Genomic DNA, 14,220 nt, shown 5'->3' on the forward strand with positions numbered 1-14,220 from the left:
GTTTAGCTGTGGTTATTCCTTTGCATTTTCATTTCAATCACATTGCTGTTATTCAATTTGGACACCTTTAGAAGAGTTGAAATGCATCTGATGGATTTGCTACTCAGGCAATGTCCAATTATTGGTACATGTGAAGTTACTGAGCTCTGATGACATATTCTGCTGTTAACGCTTCTCTGCTAATAGCTCAACAGTTCTCACCTCTTTTTATACTGCCACATCTGCCTCTGCCACATATGTCTGGTGTTTGGTCAAACCTAATTAAAATAAACACAGCTGATTTATTTAAAATGTGGCTGATATCTTTCTCACATCTTGTCAATACCATGTTCATTAGTGGAAGCACTGAATTAGTGTGTCTGATAATAGAAGGCAGTAATGAGTTCAACCTCAAGTATCATGCTTGGAATAGAGTAAGAATCATGCTTTGAATATGAAAATAATGAGACCTTAACAACTGTATTTACTTGGGAAAGAATGACTTATCTTTCCAGACTTCACACTGGCTTAGTAAACATTGTGACTGGCCAGGATCATGTCAACAAACAATGCAAATTGCCCTTCCAAAGAATTTCCCAGTCTGCTGGACATGAGGTGTCATTTGTGTATCACTGATCCAAGGAAGGTGTCTGGTTTTTTGGTAGGAGTGGGGTAGGGGTTCAAGTCAGAACAGTCGCATACTGAGCAAGGTGGCACAGTGGTTAACACACTGGACTCACACTTGGGAGGACGATGTTAAAATATGTGTCTGGCCATCCTGATTTAGGTTTTCCATGATTTCCCTAAATTGCTTCAGTGCTAGAATGGTTCCTTTGAAAGGGCAAGGCCGACTTCCTTCCCCATTCTTCTCTAATCTGATGGGAACGATGACCTCACTGTTTGGTCCCCTCCCCTGAATCAAACAACCAACAGTTGCATCAGATAAGCAGCGATCAATGATTGCTAGATGAGTGCAACACAAATTAAGACAACCCTTGTACTTAGAATTACCTAAGACTATGAGTAATTGTATGATGAGCTACAAGTAAGGGTAGCACTCACCAGGCTACCTGTCACATCTTATCATCAAGCAGTTTGCCTGGAAATTGCAGAGAAAGACACAGCTGGATGATGAACAGCACAAAAATGTGTGTAGTTATGAGAGCAGATTCTGCATTAATAATAGTGTTGACTAGGATTGACTTCTAATATTGACATAAATAATCCACCCTGAGCCTTGTGCTGTTGGGATCCAGAGTGTAAAATGATCATACACTGCTAACAGTTATTGAAGGGACAATGAATACTGCATTATACATGAAAAAACAGCATAAAATCCACTCTGTGTGGCACCAATTGTGACCTCTTTTGTCCAAATCTTTACTGGTTGACTACTGTGGAATAAGTAGCATATGATGTCATGAATGACAACATTGTTTGTTTTAATTTTTAAGCACCCATTCAAAGCAAGAAATATTAGCTAACCAATATCTGAAGGTGGTCCCTTGGGTGGTGTAGGATTTTAATTTTTATTCTTAAAATGATTTTTTCTGTGTTCTTTGGCATGCCATCTGTGAGCAGATATGAGTAGTTCAAAAAAGATATAGGTGAATGGTTTTATAATTAGTTTTTCAAGATGTTTGTATCCTCAGTGGAACATTTTGATTTTACTCATTATTCTGCTTGTTAACATCACCTACTATAAATTCACTTCTATGTTCCATGAAGCTTGCTTTGTCTCTAAATGAATTTGTGACTACTGTATCTAATTCTAATGGCCAGCAGAAACTTTCTTTAAACTGAACAACAGTTACATCTTCCTCTTGACTACCCCCTCCCCTCCCCCCCCCCCCCCCCCAAAAAAAAAATCCCTAAAGAAATTGATTTATTTTTGGCTTGCAAGATGCAAAATTTTTGTTACAATATCACACTACCAGGTCCTGGATTATCTAAGCTATATTTTATGAAAGATAATTTCACTAATTATTTGATTTGTTATGTTTCTATGCACAGTTTTATGTCCATAAAAGCAGTGAATTGTGGGGCTCTATTACAAACACTTCTGCATTTATTTCCAGTGACATTACATTCTATTTCACTATATTCACTCTTTAGGTCAGTATTATAATTTGCTTATTGTTAGTGAGTAGTCATCTTGTAACATAAGAAGTTTGGTTCTAAGTGCCAGCTTGTAGCCATATCTGCTCTCGTTACTCAGCTAGCCACTAAAACTTTCTAATGAGTAACTTATGTATCCAGGACAACCCTAACTGTAGGAACTATGTGGAGGGCTGTGCAGTGAAGAACATTACAGACCTGGAAGAGCTACCATTCACTGAACTCAGCATCAAAAACACAATTCTGTGCTGCAAATTATGTCACCAGTATAAAAAAATGGGTCACCATTCTTCACTGCTTCTGCCAGTTCCCTAAAGTAATGATTAGGTGACAAATGACAAACTTTATTGACACTGAAGTGAACAGTTATCCACAGCTGCTTGTGTCCTGCATTCTTAAATGTTCACAGAACAGCTCATGATAATCTGATGAACAGAACTGTCAGATGTGCTACAGCTAACTATATTGTCACAAGACATTAAATAAAGGGAGTAAAGTAGTCTGTTAGAGGAATATATTTGTACTCTTTACTATGCATGGAAATAAAAATGTTTCACTTCAGTGAGGGGCAGCACTAAAATGACTGAGTGGGATGACATAGAAGACAATGGAGTTATGTACCTGGAAAGACAGGGCTTGAGATTTCCATTAACAAATCCTGACTTAAATTTTCCACCTTTATAACACATATGATAGTTCCTACAATGAATGTACATGGAATTTCCTGTAGTAACCTCAAAAGTCACTCTAATCTATAACACTAATAAACTTGAATATCATTTGTATACTTCCTGGTTGAATAGCAAAAGAGGGACATGCATTTTATTTACTACTACTGATACTGTTGTATTAGAGGACACCTCTTGCGTCATTAGGACAAAGCACAGTGAAAAATGTTGTATATGTTCATAGTCACATCAATAATTGTGGTAAGGACATGATGTGTATTAGTAAGAAATAGGATTCATACATCAGTTCATGTGGTGTTGCCAGTTCTTGCAGTTAAGTTTGTCAGTCGGTAATGATCCTCTTTATAGAGACTATTTCTCTTCTTTATGATAAATGTTATGTTTTTATGAAGCATTTTTATACGAAACTTCCTAGCAGATTAAAAATGCATTCTAGACCAGGGCTGTAACTCAAAACATTTGCCTTTTGTGGGCAATTGCTCTACTGACTGAGCAAAACTCAGTAAGCCTCATGACCTGTCCTCAGAGATTTACTTCCACCAGTACCTCTGTCCTGTCTTCCAAGTAAATCTGTAAGGCAGGTTGTGAATTATGCCTGGATATCTCATTGAGTAGAGCAACTTCCCATGAAAGCCAAAGGTTTTTGGTTCAGTTCCTGACCTGGTAAGCATCTTTAATCTGCTAGGAAGTTTCATATGTTCTTGGAATACAAGGGTCCCAGGTTTGAGTCCTTGTCTAGCACACAATTCTAATCTGCCAGGAAGTTTAATATCAGTGCAATTTCTACTGCAGGGTAAAAATTATATCATTTTTGTATGATTGTGCACCCTTTGAGTTGTAAACTCTATCTCTCTTCTTTGATCAAGAATCTTGTGACATTTTTAATAGAATTCTTTGTTGTGTACAGATTTCCTCAGCTTTACACACCAACTACATCCACAGTCCTCAATAATCTGTACTATGTATTTCATTTTTGTCTCTTGTGTGAATTGTATGCCTCCAAATGTAATAGACTTTCCACTTTATTTAAGATTTGAATTTGTTCAAATATTTGCATTTTTCTCCTCTCTTACATCTGTACAGTGTATTGTTCCAGGTAGGGATTTCTTTCTTGATCTTACAGCAGTGTTTTTAAGGACATACTGTCTAGTGTAATTTTGTCTCCAAGGTAGTAGTATTACATCTTCTCCCACTTATCATTATACTTGCTCCTTCCACATATTCTTTAAATGAATATGGAGTGAATTAAAATATCCATTCCAGACATAGCTTTCATATATCCTCTACTCTCATACAGGGGCATTCTATCCTTGTATTCCCCTACGTATTAAAGTAGTGACACAGGCAGTATTAGATACACACTTGTATGTGCATCCTGCATGTAATGTATATACTGGTTGCAGACACTGGTGATGTGAAGGGATGCGTGGCAGCAGTGTCTTTCGTGCTAACATCAGGTGCACGCCATGGGGTGACAGAGGAAGCACTCTCTAGCGAACTGCAGCAGTTGGGGCTGCCACGTGAGCTGAGTGCTGCACTCTGTCGTGTCTACAGTGACAACCTACCTGCTATTACTGCTGCTCTGCATGACAACTCACTCCGCTGTAAGTCATTTTTCATGTATTTTTCAGGCAACATCTTGATCTGGTAAATATGTGTTGAAATGTTCTTACAGCATTCAAAATAGCTGCAGTTGTTGTTCGGTTTTCATTGTGTGTGTGTGTGTGTGTGTGTGTGTGTGTGTGTGTGTGTGTGTGTGTGTGTGTGTGTGTGTGTTTTATTTCTTCAGAATTGCCACATAATCATTATAACAATTCTTTTAATGCTGTTCTCTTATAAATATACTCTCTTACCACAATTTCTTCTGGTGATGGCAGTGTTTGAGATTATGATTCCAATGGTGCTTCCTCTTGCACATCCTTCCTAGAATAAAATCATGATTATGTTGCCTGCATTTTGTGGCAAACTTAAGCATTCAACCACAGCAGGGGAAGAGCAGATTGCTTCACACTGTCACCACAGAAGTTTACATTGAACCCGATGGTTTTCAGCCAGTTCGTGAAATTCCAGCTGGATACAGGCACTGAAGTGTTGTTAATCAATAAGTATTTGTATCGGCAGCTTGGCTCTCCTTTGCTGTGAAGGGCCCAGTACCGAGTCACGTCTTACTGCTGTATGGCCATTCATCTTCTCAGTGAACTGCCATGGTAGCCAACTAGAAAAACATCATACATGTACTACGTCTATTTTATGTACAAAACAGAGCCTTTTCCTGACCTTGACACATTGTGCAATTTGTACAATGAATTTTTCAACCAATAATGGACTGTGTGTTTAATTTTACTACTCACATCTCTTCAAAGCATTCAGTGGTGCCAAAATTTTGTAGTGCTCCTTATGCAAATGTGGGTACATTTAAAATGTCACTATAAATGCCCAGTCTAACTTGGATCTCCATCAAATGGCTCAGCCAAAAGTTTCATTAACTAAACTGGCTGGAGGGCCAATGTTTTTCAAAGATAGATCTACACATGTTGCTTGATGAAGCATTGAGGCAGCTCCTAACCTTAAATACACCATTCATTTTATACAAATGCAACTGCTGACTGTTAGAAGTTGCTAGTGCACTCACCATTTACCAAAACTATTTAGAATAATTGATTAAATGTATTCTGCAATGTGTTAATTATTTGGATGATATCATTATTACGGTGTTGGCACAAGTGAAACTCTACGGAAACCTCAAATCCCTTTTCAAACAGCTCCAGTTGGAAAAGAGCAGTTTCTTCACCCGCAATATCAAATACTTGAGTGACAAAGATATCACACCCACACAAGGCTAATTCAGTTTCATCAGTGGTACACAAGCTCCTACTGCCCTTAAACAGTTATAGTCACTCGTGGGTAAAATGATGTACAATGCCAACTTTATTCTCCAAATGGTGCAATCATGCACTCCTTGTATCAGTTGTGCAAGAAGAGCATCAAATATGTGGTTGGCCATCTGTTAACAGGATTTTTACCATGTTAAGGGTAGTCTCAAGGTGATACCATGTCTGATGCCATGTACATAAAGCCTTTCATTGACAGTCAAAATGTATGCATTCCAGTACAGAGTTGCGGCAGCTTTGACCCAAAAGTTGTTGGATGGTTCTGACAGCCAATCGCTTTCACCTCAAAAATATTGACTCCTGTGCAGCTTATCTACTCACAGATCAAGAAGGGGCCTTTAGCAATCATTTACGGGGTCAATACATTTCATTTGTACTTGTATGGTGGCAAATTCCACATGCAGACTGACCACAAACCCTAAATTTCATTGTTTGGGAATCATTCTAAGCTCTCAGAGAAAACATCACAGCACTGTGCATGGTTTTCAAACACACCAATACAGAGGATCTATCGTATCTCCCTCTTGGCCCTGATGCAGATTTCAATCACCAGGAAACATATTTTTTGCCCTGGAACATCATTTACAACAAACTGTGGATGAATTCTCATTGACCATGTGTGAGGCAACCATGGCGTTGTCCTGTGACCCAGTCCTAAGAAAAGTTTATTCTGCAGTACAGAAGGGGTGGCCAGAGTATGTTTCCAGCCTGGCCTAACATGTCTTTCACAGTTATTTGCACTGCACTATAGGCTCAATGCTACGTATGGCATCTTAACACTGCCCATGGAGAACTCTGAACACTGGGTCATCATTCCACACTTGCTTCATGCCCTCATCTTCCATCTTCTTCATGTTTTGCATTGGGGATGACATACATGAAGGCACTGGCCCAGTGCCACAGCTACTGGCCCAGCATCTGTGCTGATGTAGAAGACATTTCATTTCTGTCATGCCTACACCCTCAATCAGGCAGTCCCTGTGCAACATTTCACTTCATGGTCCTGTACTGACCACCCATGGGAAAAGGCCCACATTGATTTTGCTGGAGCTATATGGCTGTTGGTGGTGGACCCCCTCTTGAACTTCTCTTATGTGCCATGGACTCTGCCCACCATCACCCCTATTACCATTTGTGCCCTGTTCGAATTCATGAAGCATGCTCAGCTAGCATACAGGCCTACCTATGCCTGTGGTGCCTAGGTATGGCAGGCACATTTGGTTGGCTTCCAGGGTGGTTCCAACATTTTGTCGGCAGCCATGGACACTTCAGACATTTGATGTTGCATCCGGGTGCATCCGTCTGACCCACCACAACAACCAGCTCCAATTGTGACTGCAGTCACAGTTGGCACTCCTGGCTCCACTGCTGCCTCCAACCCTTTGGCTGGACACCGGAGTTGCCACTATATGTGTTCTCTCACCCTTGACATACACCCTGGTACATGCTCCACCCCCTCCTCTGATGCCACTGCTCACCAGAGGGTTGGTCATGGATTATGGTGTAGGAGCATATGGAGGTGGAACCACTGCCTCCATACAGACCTTCCCTCACTCTTGTTCCCTTGCTGTCCTGTCACAGCCAGCTTCCCCTGGCACACTGATCTCCCTCCCACAGTGCTCGGCCAGGCCATCAGGGTTGGCTGGCCCCAATTCCATGGTTCTGTATCTGTTGGTGGGGTGTTCAACTGCTCCACCCCTCGCCTTTGCCATTGCCCCAGTCCTCTGCCCCATTGGCACTGGTATATGCTGGGACATTTACGATGGCCGTATGTGCTGATTCAGGGGGCAAGGGGGGGGGGGGTCATTTAATGTACCCACAATGGCAAGTATCAATTGTGGCTCAGAGGCGTTACAGCTTGCGGTTGATTACAGCCACCAGTTGAGAGCATGGTATGCCACATGGGTTGTGCCACTCGCAGCAATGGGTCCCGGCAGGCAACAATGATTCACTCAAGTACAGCTGCTAGAGCTACTATCAGTCATGCCATTCTGCTTATTGGTTTCTGATGCTGCACTGCCCAGACTTTTTTTGTTCTTGTTAATGGCTTTAATTCAGTGTTTTGCCTTCAACCAACTTGGCTTTGTTTATGGACTATGCATTCATATTGGTGGACAGAAAATTAATGATTAAAGTGACAAAATTTGCATTTGCTGTCTTAATTGATGTGCTCTTTGTTAAACGAGTACTACTTACAACATACACATAATTGTGTATTACTTCCATTTGTAATATTTAATATGTCACAGTAACATTTCAAGTTTCAACTCATTGCTAAGCAATAATATTGACATGGGGCTATATTGTTCTTATCTAAGTTCTGAGAAAGTCAGTGACATGATACATTCTCTAACCTGCTGTTAGGAGTGTTTTCCTTATACAAGTGAAAAATTTGTTTCGTGATGCTTGAAGCTCAAACTATTGCTGGCATGCTGTGCAATTCACTTAGATGTATTTATGAACATGTTACTTTTCTGTTCTGATGTATGTTTCATCTCACTTGACCATTGTTATTGTTGCATAGTGATGTGTAGAATCTTCAATTTGTTTGTGACTTCACTTTCAAAAAGCTTTTGATTCTGTACCACACTGACATGTGAAACTTAAATTATGTCCACACTGGCATGGTTAGGCAGGTTTGTGGCTGAATTAATAACTTTTTAGTAGGTAGCAGACAGCATATTGTCATAGAGTAAGAAAGAAATAATTTTGGTTGAACCACAAGATAGTTTCAGGGCCATTATATTATAATGCTGACATTGATGTGATTATCTATGGTGAACTATTATCCAATAAGATTTCAGTAATAGCCTGTAAATCTTGACAAAACATTAATTAAATATCAAGCTGTCAACTAGCTGTTAATGTAGAGAATGTAAAGTTGTACATTTCACCAGAAAAAAGATAAAAACGAGATAAGTAACAGCTGACAAAAGGATTTATATACAATCATTTATTCAGAAATGGAATTAAAGTAACATTAATATCAGATTTAATTAGTAGGCCTTTAGTGAAACATATTTTAAAATAATTCTATGGATCTATATGTAGATATGGTCATATATTTATGCATTCTGAGCAACTGTTAGTATCTGAGACAAAATTTCAATGATTCTGAATGCTGTTATAAGTATACAATGCATACAGTTATGAACATATCATCACTGCTACAAACATAATGCAAAAATTTAGTTACATATGACTGATACAGTGTCACCTAAACTGGCAATAGATTTTTATTTCATGTGTTATGAGTATCCCTGCTGGTTTAGATATAACAGTAAATGATGCATAATTTGTTGGCTGTATGGAATACTGTTTGTTTTCAACCTACGAGCTGTTGTATAATACAGAAGCCACATCTCTTGATATCCTCATGTACACTTTTTTTTAAATTTCAGTGATGCATGTAATTCTGTCCTGTCCTGTCCTTTCTCTCTCTCTGACAAATGTATGTCCTTTTGATATGTATTTACAGCTAGTCAATCTGCCTTTCTGTGCTTGGCATCTAACATCCCTAGATGCCAGATGCTCATGATTCTACAGAGGGTGTGTTTCCAGTATACTGCGTAGGAAAATGTTAAATTTGAAACATGTTTTCTTCTCGATGTAGGTGTTCATCAGCCAAGTAAATATTACTTAACCTGTTTATTACTGATAGTCCATGCTTTGAAAATGACTGCTACACTACCTTAATTAAGAAATTACTATAATAGCCTGTAATGTCCGTACAGTCAAATAAACTTAAGTAGTATCCACTTATGAGGCAATAGCAGTCTGGAGCAGTGGATACTAGGCATCGAACTCGGAGACAAGTTGACGAACAAGTTCATCTGAGGAAAAACATAGGTAACAGACATCTTCAAAAGTGTTACCAGACTGAAATGGCAATGGGCTGAGCAAATTGTGAGACAGATGGAGCAGTAATATGATTTCTCTGGGACATGAAAGCAGCACTGTCAGACCCAGTAGAGAAAGTTTGAATACATCTAGATGAATGTTGGAACACAGTAGTACCTGGTTCCACTAAATTGACTGACTTGGAAAACATGAAAGACTTCCATTCGGATGTGGGTGGATAATGGCAAAAGCAGGTGACAAGCATACCAAAGCTAGCAAATTCACTTGCTTTTTGGAAGTCTTATAAAAGAGGGAAAAGGGTGTGAGAAAATTTGACTACATAATAAATAAGAAGAATACCTTACATGACTTTGTCTCAATGGGCACTCAATACAATAAAAGAAGAATATGAGATACTGAAAAGTTTTAAGTGGTCATGGAGCCAGTCAAAAATCCAGGCATAGTGGAAGAGCAAATGTGAAGATAAATCTTAGAGAAGGCAAAGCTAGATGCAGTTAGTAAGATGAATGTAGTAAAATAGAAGCAGCCAGCAGTAATAAAGGTTAGTGTAAGTTGAGGTTAAATGAGCCATAACAGAATACATATGAATTAAATTTTCACTCTAATGCTCAAGAACTGGTACTGGGAAGAATGGGCAAAAATGTGAGCAGTCTCTCTGGTCCTTGACACTGTGAGACTGGGTGCCTCTTGCAGTAGGACTTGGTGTAACACTTCAGCAGACTCTCCATCAGTATCCGTTCATCATAGCCACACAGAAATCTGCACAGTGATTGCTAGTAACTTGAAGAACAATCTTCCTTTAATGTTGTAGTCTTTTTAGTGATTGGCCCACAGTAAAAGGGATTAGATGGAGCATAAAATAAGCTTTACATTTTAAAGTATCTCAGATATGTAATCAAACAAGCTGGCACAGTTTGTAAGCCACTGAACTTGTACTGAATTGAATTGATATTAAATATGACAATGCCAGACTTAAAGTTATATGGTTTTAAGTGAACTGCTGACTTAGTCATCTCATTAGAGTCAATATGCAATAGCTCACTTGAATGAAATATTACATGCATAAAATTTTTCTATTAGAGCCTGCAAGACTTGACTTTTTAACATTGTAACATCATTGTAGGTATTTCATGGTCCAGAGTATTTTTAATATTAATTCATACACATAGAGCAACATACAGTATGTAAAAAAAGTACAGTGAGAAAAACTTAGCTTTGTATCTTATTGAGATTCTGAATATAGTTTTTGGGGCTGATAAAGAAATAATTTTATCAAATAAAAGTTCAAACAATAACAGGTGGTTACTAAGCAGCCTCCTTGGTAATTGAAATGAAATGCTATTGCTGAAATTATTGCAAAATAGGGTGACCTATCACCACCAACACCACCACCAACTCCACCACCAACTCCACCACCAATACCACCACCAATAACAACAACAACAACAACAACAACAACAACAGCAATTCCAGTCACTTTGAGGCTGCATGAACTAAAACTAATTACAATGTTGGTGCTCCCATTCTCCTTATTAAGATCCTCCAGCTTGTTTCTGTTCATGTCTCTCAAGATCCAATCTCAAAAGCTTGAGGACATTATTGCAGTTGTTAGTAACTTTATATTATGCAGTGATTCCTTATCAAGAGAGCACTGAAATGAATGTGTGGTGCTAAAGAGGGAACATATGAAAAATTTCTTTGTTTGTATCATACTTACTGCACAATGTTTTTATAATCAGGCTAGCATTAAAGGCAGTATAGTTGCTAAGCTATTGTTAGTTTTCAGGTTGCACTAAATCAGCTTTTTTCTGTTCTTTTGATAGTGAGCCATCTGAAAGATGTAAGCTGGCGTGTTGACTTGGTTGGTGGGTCAAATGTTTTGTCTGTTGATGGTGAAATCAGACCAGAAGTGTGCTTGAAACTTCAGGTGCTTGATTGTCTAACAGGAGAAGAAAAATATCACCAGTTTAATGTGACAGAGGATCATTTAAACATAATGATTGATGGTAAGCTGTTTGTTTATTGCTGTAATCAATTTCATGTTGGACTCTAAACAGTAATAAATTATAGTGTGTTTTGTGCTGTAAATACTTCAATATTTACATGTTTCAGATATGAAAAAGGTGACAGGCATTATTGATGGCCTGTAGAACTTCCAGCTGTGAAATACATCAATATAAAACAGTGAAAATCAAAATTGCTTTGTTATGATGGAATTCCATTAAATTGTTTTCTTTCCAGTAATAAATGAGAAATGTATTACTTGATGAAATGTTAAGAAATTTGCAACTTCATATAAGTTACACCATGCATTTCTTATGAGCAACTGTATCAATGGTAATAAACACTTTTTTATATCAGAATGTTATGTACATTCTATTTAATCAACCTATATTTACCTACTATATAGTTTTCATATATATGCTAATATAAAAGTGCAATCATATTGGATAGCAAATTTGCAGCTGGAATGAGGCTTTCTCAGTAGACAGGCTGTAGCATATTATCTTCGGTGGAGTATTTGGACCTTGCTGTTCATGCTATGTATTAATGATCCATCACAGTATTAAAAGTAACCCCAGACTTTTGCAGTTATCTATGACAAAGTACTGCCTCACAATGGTTGTAGTAATATTCAATCAGATATTCTTAACCCTTTCAGCTCCACTGTTAGAATACATCTGACATAATGATTTTTCACTATGGTTCCAATGTTGAACAATGTCCAACATGTTTCCATTGCTGTTCTATAAATAAGAGTTGGGAAGAATGCAGCTAGTAGAAAAATTGGATTGGAAAGGGTTAAGATTTGAAAGTGATGAAAATACTGGAAATTTGCTTCAAATGTCCAGAAATGCAAAACTGTGCAGTTCACAAAATGGAAAAAAAGTAGTATCCTATGAATACAATATCAATGAGTCACAATCTGAATCATTCAACTTATACCTGAGTTAACCAACTGTAGAAATATTAAATAGGATGCTCTCACAGACTCATTCATGGGTGAAGTAGGTAGCACACTTTGATTCACTAGTAGGATATTGGGGAAATGGACTTAGTCTACAAAAGAGATTTCTTACAGAATGCTTGTGCAATATTTCTTAGAATATTGCTTGTTGTACACTGAAGCACCAAAAAAACTGGTATAAGCAAGCGTATTCAAATACTGAGATACGTAAACAGGCAGAATAAGGCACTGCGGTCAGCATTGCCTAAATAAGACAATAAGTGTCCGGCACAGTTGCTAGATCATTTACAGCTGCTAAATGGCAAGACTTAAGTGAGTTTAAACATGGTGTTATTGTCGGTGCATGAGCAATGGGACACAGCATCTCAAGGGAGTGATGAATGAGGATTTTCCCATACAACCATTTCATGAATGTACAGTGAATATCAGGAATCTGGTAAAACATCAAATCTCCAACTTTGCTGCAGTCAGGAAAAGTGCAACCCTTCTGCAAATTGCTGCAGATTTCAATACTGAGCCATCAACAAATGTCAGTGTGCGAACCATTCAATGAAACGTCATTGATTTGAACTTTCAGAGCCGATGGCCCACTCTTGTACCCTTGATGACTGCATGACTCAAAGCTTTACACATTGCCTCAACCAATCCACACCGATATTGGAATGTTGATGACTGGAAACATGTTGCATGGTCGGACAAGTCTCGTTTCAAATTGTATAGAGTGGATGGAGACAACCTCATGAATCGATGGACCCTGAATGTCGGCAATGGACTGCTCAAGCTGATGGAGACTCTGTAATGGTGTGTGGTGTGTGCAGTTGGAGTTGTATGGGACCCCTGATATGTCCAGGTATGACTGTGACAGGTGACATGTACATAAGCATCCTGTCTGATCACCTGTATCCATTCATGTCCATTGTGCATTCTGATGGACTTGGGCGATTGCAGCAGGACAATGCAACACCCCACATGTTCAGAATTGCTACAGAGATTTTCCAAGAACACTCTTCTGAGTTTAAACACTTCTGCTGGCCACCAAATTCCCCAGACATTAACGTTATAGAGCATATCTGGGATGCCTTGCAACATGCTGTTCAGGAGAGATCTCCACCCCTCATACTCTTATGGATTTATGGACAGCCCTACATGATTCATGGTGTCAGTTCCCTCCAGCACTACTTCAGACATCACTCGAGTCCATGCCATGTCGTGTTGTGGCACTCCTGTGTGCTCGTGGGGCCCTACGTGATGATAGGCAGGTGTACCAGTTTCTTTGGCTCTTCAGTGTATTTGGGACCTATTCCAAACAGGTCTAGCAGGTTATTGAACATATACAAAGAAGGGCACATGTTTGTTTGACCCATCCAAGAGTGTCTTGGAGAGGCAGAAAAACCTGAATTGGCAGACCATGAAGAGAGACACCAACTATCCACCGAAAACCAACTTTCAGAGTTTCAATAACCAACTGTAAGTGCAGAATCTAAGGGTACATTAAAACTTCCTATGTATTGCACTTACAATGGCTATGAAGACCAGAGTAGACTTATTACAGCATGCAAGAAATTTTAAGCAGTCATTCTAGACACATTCTGAGCAAGAATGGAATGGGAAGAATCTCTGATACGTAGTACAGTGGGCGATAATATCTGGCGTGCTTTTCACTGTGGGTTTCAGAGTATAGATTCAGATTTACCGTACATATGTACATTTTCTG

At 38.8% G+C, this 14,220-nt stretch overlaps 1 protein-coding gene across 3 annotated transcripts in view; it reads left to right on the top strand.

Annotated features, from left to right (window-relative positions):
• The window catches only part of LOC124776623 (COMM domain-containing protein 4), a 555,896-nt gene extending 543,995 nt beyond the window's left edge, over positions 1–11,901 (top strand). For all 3 annotated transcript variants that reach the window (XM_047251722.1, XM_047251716.1, XM_047251728.1), the window contains exons 9-11: positions 4,190–4,390; positions 11,362–11,544; positions 11,651–11,901. In XM_047251722.1, coding sequence (XP_047107678.1) covers positions 4,190–4,390; positions 11,362–11,544; positions 11,651–11,688 — 422 coding nt within the window. In that variant the 3' untranslated portion in view covers positions 11,689–11,901. The remainder of the gene's footprint in view (positions 1–4,189; positions 4,391–11,361; positions 11,545–11,650) is intronic.
• Positions 11,902–14,220: the final 2,319 nt, after the last annotated feature.

Source organism: Schistocerca piceifrons, chromosome 1 (assembly GCF_021461385.2).
Source record: "Schistocerca piceifrons isolate TAMUIC-IGC-003096 chromosome 1, iqSchPice1.1, whole genome shotgun sequence".
NCBI lineage: Eukaryota > Metazoa > Arthropoda > Insecta > Orthoptera > Acrididae > Schistocerca > Schistocerca piceifrons.